A 16494-nucleotide genomic window follows, 5' to 3' on the forward strand; every position below is an offset into this window, starting at 1 on the left:
CAGTTGCTGATGGCTGGCCAGTCCCTCCAACAGTTGTAGAAATTATATCCTTGTTGTCCCTTTTTAAGGAGGTTTTAGTTTGAGCTCCTTGTTAGAAGGCAAGGATAACGAGACCCTGAAATCATACATTATTCAAAACAAACTGCTTCCTTTCTCTTCTCTTTCCTCTTGGTCAAATTGGCAGGGGAAGTGGAGGAAACACAGCGGCTCAGCTGCTTCACCTCCTTTAGAGAAAGGACGGACACCCTACAGGGAGGCAAACCCCTGCTGGTAGACCTTGATAAGTCCTCGCCGTCCCCTGTCCTGGCCTTAGCCCTCTGATCTTCAGCCTGGTTGGCTCGGGGCCTACCAAAGACGAAGCCCTGTCAAAATGACTGGGCGGATGAGTAACCAAGCAGAAAAATCCAACTCTTCTGACAAAAAAATGAAAAGAAGAGGAAAAAAAAACCCAACAATGAAAGGTTAGATAGGAAAACTGATAGGTAGTAGAGGAAATAAAGGTCTGGCTAGTGTCCATTCTCTCCCTGTTGGTCCAGCAGCTCCTCATTAGATGGACGCGTATGAGGCTGTCAAAGCAGAAATATTATACCGCGGGGTCGTCAGCAAACTAATTGGGTAACAAAGACCATTTCCAGCTTGAGAAACCCCTCTTTTAACAGTCCGTGTGCTGAGACTCTGATAAGAGAGTTCACGTCTAATGCATTTAGTGAAGGGCAAGTTCATCATCTTTATCTTATGTACTCAACTTGGTGTAAATATTGTTGTTTTTTTACTCGTTTCTCTCGAGTGCATGTAAGGATCAAACGATTGAACACTGCGGCAGCGTGCAGGTGATCAGGTTGTATGCAAATCTCAGATACCTTTGTTCTTTGTGTTCACTGTTAGAACAAAGTTAGTGAGGCTTGTGTTTCTTCACTTGATTCTTAATCTCCGCTCATTTTTTATGTATTGCATTTTCCCTTCTGCTTATTATAGTTATTATTTGGTACACTTGGATATAGAGAAACCTCACTTTACCAATCAGGAGGCGATTCGGCCGCACAGAATGAAAGAGACTTCTGAAATATAAAATCACATACAGTAGATGCTAAGCTAATGCATCATGAAATTTATAACTCCACCAGAGAAGAGAGGGGAGTTCAAAAGAATATTAAAATCCAGTACCTAAAGGGGGGCACGAGGGTTTATCTAAAGTCAGGGGCTTCGTTCAAGCCTACTATTTTATTGTTTGTCTTTATTTGCTGCCTCTGACTGATCCTAGTCTTCCATGTGTGGTTATGAGAGCAGGGATTTGTTGTGACCCCATTGACAGATTGACTCCCGAGTTCCCCTTTTCTTCCTCTTTGAAGAAATCCCCCCATCCGCATGTTTATTCCCAACAGAGAAAGAGGTGGATCTGTCCAGAGAATATGCCACCTGCCACCTTGACCCCCAGGGGCCTTGGTAATATCCATACAGGTGAACATTACTGGCTCCAGGTTCTCTATTATGTTCCCTCACACAGCTTCTTGCTGCTCGGGGAGTCAGACCTAACTCACATGCAAAAGATCAAACAAGTCCTTGCCAATTGAATTCAAATGGGAAATTTTTGAGTAATTCAAACAGTGAGTAGTGAAGCGACAGGGCTGTTCTGTCCCCTGACCAAAGCCAAACACAAGGAGTACACGTGTGTGTGTGTGTGTGAGCCCTACCTCCAAGACATGATTAAGTCCCAGAGCACATGCATTACAAATTCCACTTTTCCTTGTTTACATCTTCAAATATTTCTCGAGACATATGCATAATACAGAGTTACGGCAGCACACGCGCATTTACTCGTGAAGTTGAATTACACGTTCGCCACTACAAAGAAAGTTGGAGACATTGTAGTTTTGATGCTGAAGGGCTGGGGAAGTGAAGACGTTTTATATACAGTATGTGATGAGGGCGGGCGACATGCTGATGTTAAAGGAAAGTGGGGTAGGAAAGGAAAGGAAAGGAAAGGAAAGGAAAGGAAAGGAAAGGAAAGGAAAGGAAAGGAAAGGAAGCCAGTGACATGAAAGAAAAGAAAAGTAATGAAAGAAATGAAGGATGAGAAGGGAGGGCTGGAGAAAGGGGGTTGCTTGTCTTCAGGGCAGGTACAGCTTACACTAAACTGTTTGGCTTTAGAGTTGAAGCACCTCAACATGCCTGAAGGTCTTGAAGAATAGAGAATTGATGTGTCCCCTCTACCCCACCCACCCACCCTTCTGAATCTCTATTCTTCACTCCTATCCCCTCTGATTGAGCAAGAAGCAGATTCGTTTAAAAATAAACAGAATAGGGTGTAGATGTGCTATTTGTAATTTAGCATTGCTTCCCAATCAACATCCAGAGCAGCCAGTCATCAGTCTCTTCATATTGTGGCTTAATAAAAGCAACTGAACATACAGTAATCATGCAATGCCACCCATAGTCAGTATAAATACAGACCCCATGTGCATTTCAATGGAGCGAAGTAAGTAATAGCTAATGCAGCACATGAACTTTGATGCTTACAGTCCAGTCAGCAGGATAAAAGGTGATTTAAATGAGAAAATATTTATTTCCCATAGCGGCGCCATGATAGCGGCCAGCCAAATAAAGGCACATGCGCACAGTGATGGGTGTCCCTTTAAAGATTCCGGGAACAGCAGTGACTCTCTCAGTTTAATCGATTTTAAAATGAAAAGTCAATTTAACAAAGTTGAAAAGAGAAAGATGGGCGAAGGGAAGAAAAAAGCATTCTCTTGCACTCAAGCAGTAAACTAACTGCCGCACAGAGCAGGCAGAGATTTCAGCTGAATTATCTCCCACCTCACATTTGCTCTTAGGCAAGCAGTTTAAAAGCCAGGCGATTGAGCCAGTGATCCAATTTGAAATGCAGAAATGATTAGAGCAGCTTGCCTCATTTCATATCGAAATTCTCTGATTTATGACAGGGCACCAGCCAAGATCTATCTCTAAGGGGAATTAGTGTGCAATTCCTGCATATTTCTGTTATTTAGCCTCCCAATAGAAGATGCTATAGCCTGAGAGGGAGGGGTGGGGGGGTGGGGGGGGATGAAAGCTGTATGTAGGTATCTTTTCATTTCAGCAGATGTAACCATAGCCATTTAGAAGAGGGGGAGAATGACACAAAAGCAGACTTGAGAAATGGAGGTATTTCCCACTTTATTGTGGATGTCGACAGAGAATCTTATTTCAGGGCGCAATGAAAAAAAATGCAGCTCCTAACTAAGCATGTACACAGCTTTTTTGCCAGCATGGATAGCGGCGGGCGAACACAGGCTGTGAGGTTAGCTCCGGACGTTTTTTTTTGTTGTTTTTTTTTAATTCAAACAAAAAAAAAAAGACCCTTGCAACCCATCCATCCTTGAGGCTAAGAAATATTAATACGCAGAGCGATAACGAGGGCTAGAGGAAAATCTCCCTTAATGAAATTTCCAGTTGACCACATGCAATTTGTTTCATCGCAGTGAACAACTAATTGCAATGGACGTTATCAAGGTGTGAGTGTGCTGTCTGCTGTAAACTGACTGGTAAAACAGGTACAAATCCTTTATCCTCACTCCCATGTTAGAAACAGAGAACATATAAACTCGACATAACCCATACGTAAGCTTGTATCTTTATATATATATTTATATATTTAGGCTGCAAATATAGTACCGCAAAGGGCACTTTTAAAATTATTTGGGCACGCGTTGCCAGGTCAACAGTGGTCAGATGTAATGTGGGGATGAGAAAATGCCGTCATCAGTTATTCAGGAGCAAAAGAGGGAAAAAAAGATGGAAATAAAAAACAATTGTTGAAACAAGGCTTTTACTGTGAAAAAGAGGGCAAGGTTCAAAAATACTCAGAGTGATTTGACTGGAATATTTCCACTAGTGTTTTCATTTGGAAATGGCACTACTTTGGCACCGAGTGGGCGTTGAAAGATGAATGCATAAAGCCGGTATATGTCTTGAGATATTCAGACGGAGCGGTTTTGATCTCTCAGTTGTCTAAATCCTGCAGCTGTGGGATCAAGACGGATACAGTGCCAGTCGGTGACCTTGGTGGAGGGAGGGAGGTGGTGGTGGTGGAGGGGGTGGGCGTGCGAGTGCGATGAGGAAAATAATCATTCCCACCGCGGTTTGTATCGATTTCACCTGCCCTGACCATGAAACGGGTTAAGAGTAGCCAGTGGTGGTGAAATGGTCAGCGGCGATATCATTAGCTTGTTGTTTACACAGGGAAGCAGGGAGTTAGGAGAAGGCTGAGTGTCACAAGACACTTTCTTCTTCACCTCCTTCAGCTGATCAGAGGATCATGGTATCAAGGAGGGATTAGTAGCGACTTGGGATTTGTGTGATTGGTTAATTTATTGCGGTGATGGCAGGTCTTTCATCTATGGCAACATTTAATCAGCGCAGCCACAGAGGCTATTACAGGTTAGCTCCTTTCTGGAGTCAGTCCGGCTGTGCCATCAGCTCTATCACAATTCCCCTGAAATTTCCAAATTATCTGGAACAGGCTTTAGCTTCTCAGTAATAAAAATTAGAACAGATTCCCGATAGAAGCTTTTGCTCACACAGGGCCAATTATAAATAGTACAGCCCTGCCTTGGAAGAAGGAAAAAGGGGAAGGAGGGGAGGAAAAAAAATCCAAGTCTGAGAGATGTGCGCGGAACTTATCGTTCAGCCCCTGCGCCGCTCTGATCCAAATCCGTGTGGCTGAAAATTTATATTAGATTTTATCACAGGGGCCTAAGTCTAGAAAAATCAATGAAGGTTATCTTTTATGTTGCAGCAACTTGTGGAAATATTGATTTTCATTTTATAGCGAATTTGGAGCATCAGTTTGTAATCACTTCCTCGCTGACTACACTGTTTTGGTCACTGTATCTCTTACACGAGGAACGGTAACAGAGCTCAGAGGAAGGAAGAAAAAAAATAAAAATACCGGGAGAGTATTGAAACCACTGGAGTGAAAGCAGACGGTGGATAAACCATAACACACTACACAGAGAGGAAGGCCGGGGAGGGGGGGGTGGGTTACAGGCTCTGACAGGGATGATAGTCAGTAAACTGATATTGTATCTGTATAAACACAACACATCGAACGTTAACCTGTTAATAATATTTAGTCTTAATTTTTAATAAATACGTGTAGTCCAGGCATGAAAAATACCCAAAAATAACAAAAATGCTTTAGAGGAATTGGGGAAAAAGTAAGATCAGCAACTTTTCTTTCTTTTTTTACTAGCCAACAGGGGTCAGCATATTTTCCAGTTCCCCCTCAGTGTGCTGTTTTGGGCAGGAAAAAGCCTCCCTACGTCACATCCCCCCTTTTTTCTCTTTTTTTATGGCTGGCATCTCTGTGAGGAGTTTGTTTCTGTACAGCCAGTCCATCTCTGAGTCCCTAGCTCGAGGGAAAATCGCAATTTTCTGCCTGTCAATCTGCGTGTTTTTTTCCCTCTTCTGGCCTCGGCCACTTAGGCCAACTGATCCAGTTGTACCAATGTTTTCATTTGCATTTGCAGAGACGCTCCTCGCTGCGGTGACACCGCTGTGTCTTAATCCTAAATTTGTTGTGCGTGCGGTCGTTCTTGTGCGCTTCTTTGTCTTTGCGGGGGCTGCTACACGCAGGCTGCTTACAAAGCGCATATTGTCACTATAGATGCTTTATGTAAATCTGAACTGAGACTGGCTGTCAGGGGCTTGTTGCTGCTCACTTTGCAAGAAAAGGGGGAACCAAAGCGAATAGTTGACAGTGACAATTAAATCAAAGCTAATGCATCGCAAGTTTCTATTACAGCGGGAACCAGAGGAACAATTGCGACTACTGCCACAAGTCTTAACAAATTGTGATGGTATTTCTAACGTAACATGGGAAGATGTGTCGTTAATATGGCCGCTTTGTCTCTGCTGGCTACATTAAGAGCAGCTGGAATATCATGAATTCCCAGAGGTGCAGGAGGATGGCAGAGAGGCCTCTCGCTGCTGAATAAGAGATGGCTCCAGTCTGGAGATCTGAGAAAGGGTTAATCTGATTTCCATTTCAGATAGTCGTCCTAGCAACAATCGGCCTGGTCTGCTCTGCTCCTTTGACAGGGGTGTGAGATTTTCAGGTTAGCCAGATAGAAGACTTTATTGTGAGGCTAATTTGAAATGTGAAATTGCGGACGACTTAAATTACAGAGGTCCTCTCTCTCGCTCCCTCTCTCTCTGTCTCTCTCTCTCATCTGCTGCCAGGACGGGATAAAGAGATGCCAGGAGAAGGAATAAGAATATCAACAGACACAATTTGCTGTCTGTGTTTGATCAGTTTTGCCGGTGTAGTTTGCCAATGTGTGAAGCTATATATATATAAAGAGAGAGGGACTATTTCGAAATCTGTCTCTATTGAGTGTCTGCGTTTGTCTTCGTCATTTTGCAGACAAGATCCAAACAGATTCCTATCAGCTCTCTCTGAGATGTATTTGCCATTTGTAAATAATGCTCTGTCTCTCTAAAAAAACATAAAAAATAAATAAATAGAAATCCATGTCCTCCAGCCTCTGACTAGATGAGTTCATGGAAAGAGAAATGGGCGGGTGGACGAGTAGGAGGAGGAGGAGGGGGCATGCAGACACACTGCCGGAGCACAGTGCTCATCTCTTGTGCATATCTGTGCCAATTCAGACCTTTAACATGCTCAAGTGACATTTGCATTTATCCTTGAAGGTTGCTGCCTCTTGCGGGGGAGAAATAAGTGAAAAGTGCGCGAGAGGGCTGGTATTTTGCTTTTGCATTAGGCAGATGGACAGTGTCCTGTCACCGGCCGCCTCAGATGGGGAAAAAGAAATGAAGTGTCGAGATTGCAGCCCAACCTATTTTCTCTTAGCTAAACTGTTTTCTGTAGGCTCCTAATGAAGGGGAGGCCCCGGGGTTCAAAAGAAATGGCCTTAAAATAGTGACATTCTGCCTTTGAGTAATAGGCTACTGTACCCAGCTGCCTGAGATGTTGCAACAGCCCCTCCACCACCTCCATACACACACAACATATGCACGACACCACCAACGCATCGCTTTACAAGAAGCAAAAGAAAAGGAGAACCAGCATAAAATAAAACAGACTAGAAAATCATGTGAGGATGAACAGCGCAGGCGAATGTGGTGACAGCGCAGCATGTGAATCTATTATAGAAGGTGTAGCTCTCTATCTCACTCTGTTTTATTTATTTATTTCTGATTCTTTCAGCGGAATGAAACCCCACGTTTGACCTCTGACCAAGAAGAAAAATGACCTTACACATTTGGAATAATTTCCCGGTATATTATAAAAACTCTGACCTCAATCGGCCTTTGAAATGGATACTGATTCTTTAAATTCTTCCCTGCTTGTTTCAAGAAATAGTGAGATCCTGGTGATAGCGAGGCACAATGCGCCCAAAGTTCACCGCCGAACACTTGCTTCCTTCTCTCTGAAAGTCACCGTCCTTATTTTTCCTTTCTTCCTTTCATTTTTTTTATGATTCCCAGACACGTGAGATGTTTTATTTAATCTAGTGGATCTGATTCTGGATCTCCGGGTTGAATCCTGGATGAAACAGATACGGTGCGGGCTCTTGCACCCATTTGCCATCACACCAAGCACTGCATTTGTCTGTTGGCCAACTCGCACACACACATACACTCATAAAAACTGCCCTGATTTCACATTTTCTCAGCAGTGTAGGAAAAAAAAGAGAAAAAAAAGGATTGTGCTGGACTTGAGTTGCACGCTGTATAGTTTCTGAAATTGCCTCTTTATGGTCATTCAGTGCAGCGGAAGAGCGTAACTCAGAGGTTATTAATGTTTCTTTAATCACCAAAATAAGCAAATGATTAGTGTTTGTTATCTGTCCTCGACCAGAAGACGAAGAGCACGGTCCCGGTGGTGTTGAGCGCCGGCCCCAGGTGGCTGCTGGATGTGACTTGGCAGGGAGCGGAAGACAACAAAAACAACTGTGTGGTGTACAGCAAAGGTAAGCAAGCCGCGCCGGCATCCTGTTATCTCTCTGCAGCGCAGCACACCACGCCACAATCCTCCATCCACTCCTCCTCTGCCTGTCTCTCTCCCTCTGTCATTCTTTTACTTTTTCCTCCTCTCGTTCCTTCTCTTCTTCTTCTCAAAGTCACAAACAAGCACAAATAATTGCATCTACACAGCCCACGAGGACACACAGAAAGGCGCGCTCTCGCTCCATATCTGTTTTCCTCATCCAAAGAGTCGTTTATATCTCTAAAACTCTGATTGGGAACTGAGAAACATCACTTGACACACAAAGTTAATGGTCTTTAGATTTCACAAGGTAATTAATGCCCCCCCCCCCTTTCCTCCCCACAGTCTTTTATACTAAGTGAATCCCTATCTCGGGGTAGATAGCGAGGAAAAGCACGAGTGGAGATGTGTTTGCCACTTTGCTTCATTTGTTCTTCTCGGCTAATTTGGCGAAGCTTTAGTCGTACATCTTTTAATAAATCAGCTGCATTCATACAACTTCCCAATGAGAAGTGGATTTCTGTAAACATGTGTTGAGGAAAAGAAAAAGGAAAAGCACCACTATCTGTCAGAAAATCCATGTTAGTTATACAAAAGTAATCCAAAGCATGCAACCCCCCCCCCCCCCCCCCCCCCCCCCCCCCCCCACCAAAAACCCACGGCCCACTGTCACGACGATAAACTCCTCAATCCCCTGCATTGTGTCCAGCAGGGCCTCATTAAAGGAGCCCCGCAAACTGATCTGTGGAGAGCTGGGTTTGTTGCAGATTGCATGAGAAGATACTGTACACAGCACTGACACTAAAGTGTGGAGCTTCACTCCTCATGAAAGCGCATGGCTTCTGCAGCTATAATTGGGTCTTGACGGGTGTTAACCAAAGAGACACGGCGAAATAAATACGTAAATAAAGATGTGTTTGGGCTTCTGAAGGGGTGGGTAGGGGGGGCCTCTATTTATCACTTTTCAAAAATGATTACCCCGTGACAATACCCCCAAAGCTGAAATGGAGCTTCTTCTCCTTCAAAGTGAATAAGTGGCAGGAGTGGGATTTGCAACCCGGATTTTCGGTCTCCCAATTCTCATCTACTAATCACTAGACTGCACTGGGGAGTTATCCTCTTAACCGGCTACTTAACTTTGTGCTCTTTATCACCAAATCATTAAAGTTTTGATAAGCTGTTAAAGAAGATTATGCACTTCTTTAAAATCTTCTAATCTTTTTGCTCACAGAGTGACTATATGAAACAAAAAGAAGGGCAATAACAGGATTTCTCACTTCTTCTTTTTTTTTTCTTGAGAATTTCCTCTGCCACTCTTCATACATGTATCCTGGCGATAGCATCACACACGGCATCATCACCACCTCAGCTGGGAGCGCCTTTGTTTGTCGCTTCCAACTTGACCTTATTAAATTAAAACACAATAACATCTCCAGACGACCCCTTGTGCGAGTCGCTCTTGTGCTCTGCTTGTATAAGTTCATTACTCTAAATCCTCCACAAGCATCAGCACATGCTTGCCACTGATAATAAGCGATAATAGGGGGAATGTTGAATACAAAGAATTAATTCAATTCTCAGAGTTAAATATCTCTTGTCACCTCAGAGAATCAGTAAGTCGATTACTCGGCTCAAAACAAATTTCGTCACCTCTTGTGGAGGAACGCGATCAACGTGTTGGACTTGGAAACAAACTTTTAGTGCACTTCAAAGATTCAAACCTAAATCCAGCCTGCGCTATTCCACACTTGACTCGAACTGGTCTGCAGCAACTTTACCAAAAGTGAGTTGCATAAATTGGGTCGGGTGTCCGTTTCTCTCGCTTTTTCTCTTCCAAAGAAAGAAAAAAAATTGTTCCACATTTTTGCTCCTGGCAACTTTTTTTTTCTCCACCTGGACTTGGGAGGAAGTTGAGAAAGTGATGAAGCGTTTGATGCCGCGCGGCCGTTTGACTCTTACGTCCAGACTGTGACTCGATTTATGCTGCTCATTCTTCTTCATCGCTTTCCTTTAAATATTCCAATCTGCACGCGTGCGCACCCTCTGGAGGTGACATTGAAATGGAGTGCCGGCGTGCCGGAATGTCAAATCTTTGTCAAATTTAATATTGAATTTGGTCTTTTTTTCCTTTCTTTTTTTTCGCCTGTCGTTTCTTTTTTGAAGCCGTGCTGGAATTGTGTTTATCGCATTGACGCGGACCGACTAAAGGGAAAAAAAGGCTTCCAGGAGTCCGGCAAGAACTTTCTTCCCACCTTGAAAAGCTGAGGCCCAGATTGTTTATATCTTCACCCCTGTGCTGTGTTTCCCGTCTGTTGGCTGTTTCGTTGCTCCCTGAGATGCGTTATTTATGGAAAACAGTGAATATCTCAATACACAGCATGCTTGCAGAATATGCTTTGGCTCACGTTTCAGTGGTCTCGGCTTTCTTTATGGCTGCATGCAAAGATAGTAGCAGTTCACTTTGGATGCTTGCCAGTGTGAATCTATGGGGGAGTATCTCTAAGTAAGGGATGGTGATTGGTTTGAGTGGCTGTAGCTTAGTGCTGGACGCTCTGTCCTATGATTTCTGCATTGCTTTTTTTATTTTATTTTTTTTCGTACAAATGCTCATCCTCTATCCCCGAAACTTGTCAGGAAGTGTGTGTGGGGGGGCGTGGGGGATATGTGCAGAGCGAGGGAGGACTGGATTCAGCAAAAATGATTCCTCTGAGAGTTGTAGCCCTGCAATGTGTTATGTATAATACATGCACTGGAGTGTGTAACAAGCAGCAGGATGGCATAGTCAGGTCCCCCCCACAGGGTGCCCCTGGTCATCAGCACCAAGAAACACTTACCTTATAATGTCACATATTCGACCCAGTTTTTGAGATGCTGCAATTCCTGTTGCTATAGCAAAATGATGTTTTCCCTGTCCTCTGTTTGCACGTCTGTATCACTTAATCGAGACGAGCAGAAAAGCATGAATATTTAAAAAATGCGGGGAAAAAAACAAGTGGAAGACCATGAGTAATATTTGAGTCATTTAAAATGTCTCCAATTAAGATTCGCATTCGTTTCATGAATATAAATTCTTCTTCGAATTCCCCTTCCTCAAAATGAGAGAACAGCACGAGCCCTGAAGTGGAAGCGGGAAAAAGTGCAATATCTGTTTTTCCCAGGCTGTCAGCATGGCCCTGTTTGTTTTACATTAAACTCCCAGGAAGAGCCTTAGCAGCCAGCCATTACTAAAACTCTCAATTCCTACTACTGCGCTAACTCATTATCGAGAAATCCACCTGGAACTCCCACAATGCTCTCCTCCACACTCCGACAGTTTCTTTGAACCGCCGAAGTTATAGAAACAGGCAGCAAGTCTGCAGAGTAATTATATGTTACAGTAACGCCGGAGAATGAGGAGACGGAGCGAATGACAGACAGGAGGGAGGGAGGGGAGACAGGGGAGAATTTTCTGTACAGATAAACAACAGATTGATAAACAATGCAGCTGGAAAGTGGGAGAGATTTAACAGAGAAAACAAATTCAGACACATTGTGATTTCTTTTCATCGTCCAACGTCTCTCGGCTGAAGGTGTTAGCGATGGGGTTCAGATGTCGCAAACCTGCCTGATTGTGGATTTCAGCAGCTGCTCAGAGAGCCAGCGTGACCACCGATGTGCTTATGCTGTCAAACAGCTTTCTTAATGATAAGGTGTTGTGCTGTATTTCCTCACTTTAGTCACCTCTCGGAACTTTTTGACCTCTCTGCCCTGAGGTTAAGGAAGTCATGAATACATTCAATTTTTTATTTTTATTTTTAAAGTGTAGTTTTTCCACAAATGTTGCCCAAACAGGAATAAATGCTCCTCTTGTAGGGGGACTTTTTGATCACATTTAACCCTTGCAGCAGCAGATAGGTATACTTCAGTGCCCATGCTTATGGTAAATAATTCAGGCATATTTTAATCATACTATGTTCCCATTATGTGAGGCCTTTCCTCTGCTGCAGGGCATCCAAGTTCAATCAGACACAGTCACATCTGAACTTACAAATAACAATAAATCAATTTGAATAAAAACATGACATTTTTTAGGAGTGAGATGCCACGCACGATGATTCGGTTCATCCTTGCTTTGAACCTCAATTGCGCTTATACCTGATATCTACGGTAAGCCAGGTGAAAGTATACACAGTCAACGTGACCACATTACGTGGCATTATTCAGAGGTCACCGAAACTTTTGGAATGTAAGCCTCTTAAGCCAGACCACATTCAGATACAGCATGTCCAATAAGTCTCCAGAGCAACTTGGCCACATTGTTCGTGTCGAAATTGACCAGTGTAACTAGGCCGTTTTACATAAGCTCGGACGGTGCGGAATTAGCTAAATCTCTGCGTCTTTGTGTCATTTCAGATTCTCTAAGTCCTCACAATCAGATCCTTTTTTATGCCTTCATTTGCTCTTTCCACTGATCCAGAGCAGCAGACCGCTGAGGCAATATGGTGAACTTGCGTGACCTGACAGAACAGATGTAGTATCTATCAGACTCTCTAAAAAAAAATAAAGAAAGAAAAATGCAAAGACATTTTGAGTTTTTCCCCCCTGTGAAATGAAGGCGTCAAACTTGCAGCGTTTCGCGCACTGCACCCTGGCAGCGTGCGCCATGAAACGGTGAGAGGAGAGGACTCTTACAGTTCAAAATTTAATTGTTCATTTCGACCCTCCTATTTCAAAATGACTGCGGCGAATAGAAGGTGCGAGGGTTATTATCTGTTATCTAGGAACATAGCGAAATAGTGTGACTGAATAATAACTAAACAACTGACACAATGTAAAAATTCCATTATCAGTGTATTAAAACAAAATTGTACCCTAAAGGAGTCCCCACCACAGCTCCGAGCAGCCGACTAATTATGTTTAATTAAAAGACAACAGAGATCAACAGAATCGTTTTCATTAGGAAATTATTAATGATTCCACTGCAGCAATAATTGATTGCACTGAGCCACGCGATAACTCGGTACGGTCAGGCTGGAGTGAGCCGTGTGGAGAGGAGCTGCTGGTTTTAGGCACGCGGCAGCTCCTGAGTGGCGTCTACACTGTGGTTTTTTTTTCCTTCTTCTTTTAGGAGAAGTTATGTAGCGGGTTTTACGAACAGGATAGGAAGAGGAGAGGAGGAGTGGAAAATTCAAATCATACACCAATCTGAGAGGACTTAACATCCCACACCTGCTTTTAGGAGGCATTCATGCACATGTCAGCGCACATGACTGAGACAGGAACGCATACTCTTTATTATTTTCTCTTGTCTCATTTTTTACAAACATAGTCAGGAGACATATTCAAGAGGGCGTTTTTTCTGTGATTTTTTTCTTCTGTCTCAGTCGTAAGCATATAAAGTACACGCACACACGGCCACTTCCCACCGCTGCTCCATTCAGAGCCACGTGAAAGACGTCAGCTCCAGACGCTTCCTCCGACAGCCTTTTATGTGCATTGTTCTCCCACCGAGCAGGCAGTTTTGCCCATGCTAGACAGTATAGCACAAGCACCAGACAACACACTCTGCTACAGCATGCACATTCGCTACAAACACACAGACACACACACACACAAAGGCAGACCAAACGCCATTACCGAAAATTCACATAATGGCTGCTGACACATATATGTCCATCTGCATTCAGTGCAGACTAAGCCTTGAGACAAAAACAACAATGCAAGGGGGGAAATGTAAAAGAAGTGATGGGCACTGATGAGGGACAAGATTGTTCTAGTCATATCTCGCTGTTTAACATTTTGTCACTGTAGTCGCTGCACATTTTGTGTTTGTGTATGTGTGCTTGTGATTTCTTGTTTTGTGTGTGTGTGCGCACGCGTGCGCCTGCCTGAGAGTTTAGCCAGTCGTCCTTGTATCAATGCCACGGAGGGTGTCAGGCTAATGAGCGTGGGCTGTCCTTAGAGCAGGAGGGTTTGGGTTGTGCCATTCACTCTGCATATTTAAATGCCTTGTAGAGCTTAAGTAGGCCCACTTTTCCATGTCAGGGCAGCGTTCAATCCTGCTGCGACCATTAATTATGATACCATTGTGCTCCAGTGTGGCTAATAAGAGTGATGTATTGCACCCTCGTGGCATTATAATCATCTGAGTGAAGTACCTGGACTACACCGAGCTCGCTTTAAGCACCGTGCTTTTAAAAAAAAGGGAAAAAAATAGTAAGTAGAGAGAAAGCCTCTTCTTCCCTCCTCTCAGTCTCATCTGCTGGCTATATTAGCTAGTGGTGCTACACGAGAGCGCGTCACAGATTTAATTTCTGTATAATTATATAATCAATGAACAGAAATGCTTTGGTATTGATCACATAGGAAGGATTGTGTCCCTGGGATGGAAGGCACACACACACACACACACACACACACACACAATCGTTTGTGCTCCAAGTAATGCAAGTATGAGCGTCAAAAGAACACATGAGTCATTATTTAGGATTTTGCTCCCCCCTCGTCATTCCTCTTCCTATCAGGCCAAGTACGTTCCTTGAGTTATCTGCGGTGCTTTCGCAGATGTCTTTGCACACAGAGCTAGTTAAGTGGATATTAAGGAAGCTGCTTCTTAGTATTTGCAGCATGTCTCCTCAGTATTGGATGTGTTCAATACAGATGGGGAAAAAAAGATCACATTTTATTACATTAATCACCGCAAGCTAATGTGATTATATGTACTTTATATTTCCCTGCTTAACGTCCCTCCCTTAACGGCATAATCAATGACCGTTTTTATATTCATTGAAAAATTCTGCAGATATGAAAATAAGCCTCTGTGAGGGTTTTTCTTTTTCTTTTTTTTAATCTACTGCGGGATCTTGAGTCAGTAATTAAAGAGTCTATTCTGTGTGTCTTCTAAAAGCCCTTAGCCTGCTTTTAGGCCTGGGCATGATCCAGCCCGCCGCCTCCATCTCTGCTGTGGTAAGTAGGTGTGAAAAGCATTGTCAGTGTGCTTCAGGATAAAGCCCTGCTGTTGGATGCCATTGGTCAGAGTCAAACCCCCCCCCCCCCCCCCCCACCTTAAACACACATACACACACAAGATCCAGGAGCAGGATGAGAGGTGGCGTGTGTGTGTGTGTGTGTGTGTGTGTGCAGGGATAATCAGAGACAAAAGCTGAGAGCTGGAGTGAGGGGCCTTTCTGCTCCTCCACACAGTTTCTTCTCTTTTTTTGGAGATGGGCAGAGAGGGTTGTTTCATCAGACTTAAGGGGGGTCACATTGTATGTGTGTGTGTGAGAGAGAGAGAGAAAGTGAGATGGAGGGACAGAGATAGAGGAATCACTTGGGTGGAAGGGTGTTCAGATCGTCAGTCAGCGTGATGGAAAGCCACCTGGTTAAAGTCTGTGTGAGGGTTGACACAGGACCGCAGCGAGTGGAACTAAACAAGTGAAAATGAGTCAGGGTGAAACTCTGAAGTGCCAAGGGAGCGAGGAGATGATCATGCTATGAACAAAAAAAGCACACGGAGAAGGAAAGAGGGACATGACGGGGAAAGAAAAGTTATTATTGAGAAAGAAAAGGAAGTGTGCAACGTTGACTGTGTTACAGTGATACAGTCGGCGTATAAAACAGCGTTAGAAATAACAATTCAGTCAAGCCATAAGGCCCGGTGCTGCAGGAGCCATTTTTCCTTTGATAATCTATACTCCCCTGCAAATCAATTTTTAGCTTGGGCAAAACATAATCAGATTTCCTCTGAAGAAATAGCATGAGACATTACAAAATTGTTTTATGGGGTCGCCACTGTGTTCATGCAGGAGAGCTCGGTGATAACCTTTGTACATACCTTTGCAGCTAATCCATTTTATTGATTGCACATCCACCTGGCTGAGAAAAAAAAGGCAAAACATGGTCCCATAGTCTTTAGAGCAGCGTATCAGTGGGATATCACAGTATTTTTTTTCTTGTTGCAGCAACACAGAGGAATACAACTGCAAGGCTCCTGCAGTATTAGCCTCTTATCTGTGGGTTATTTTATCAAGCGATCAAGTGTCTGAGCTAAAAGTTTAATGCCATGGGTGAGGACATAGGGATGTGTAAGGTGGGTTCGACATTGACATCAACAGTCTATCAATGCCATACTTGATCATATTGTCAGCGTTTTATTTTTATTTGGCAATCAAAGTTGTGTTTGGTCATCGAGTACAGTTCACATGGAGAGTTTCTGAGGTCAGAGAAGAATTGAGATTGTCTTTACCAACAGAGACTGAACTCCTGTGGCACAAATCGTTCCCTTTCCAACCCTTAATCATGCAGTTTTAGCTGTCAGACTTTAACCAGATAACAAGTTTCTCTTGCTCTATAACATCATGTCCAGTGCATACATGCTGAAAAAAAATCCCCTTTCTAGTAGCGTTAGTGCAAATTTAGAGATATTGAGCTGATATTAAATCTGCTGAGTGTCTCAAGCAAGCGCTGTTTCTTCAGTATTTTTCTCTTTAGTAAAAGTGGACGCCAGT

At 43.5% G+C, this 16494-nt stretch overlaps 1 protein-coding gene across 2 annotated transcripts in view; it reads left to right on the forward strand.

Annotated features, from left to right (window-relative positions):
- zfpm2a (zinc finger protein, FOG family member 2a) overlaps positions 1–16494 on the forward strand; it is a 121044-nt gene that overhangs the window by 67321 nt on the left and 37229 nt on the right. The window contains exon 5 of one of the 2 annotated variants that reach the window (XM_085176647.1): positions 7883–7991. In XM_085176647.1, coding sequence (XP_085032773.1) covers positions 7883–7991 — 109 coding nt within the window. Of the gene's footprint in view, positions 1–7879; positions 7992–16494 lie in introns of both variants that reach the window. The other variant, XM_085176646.1, reaches the window with a different exon arrangement.

Source organism: Neolamprologus multifasciatus, chromosome 11 (assembly GCF_963576455.1).
Source record: "Neolamprologus multifasciatus chromosome 11, fNeoMul1.2, whole genome shotgun sequence".
Lineage (NCBI taxonomy): Eukaryota > Metazoa > Chordata > Actinopteri > Cichliformes > Cichlidae > Neolamprologus > Neolamprologus multifasciatus.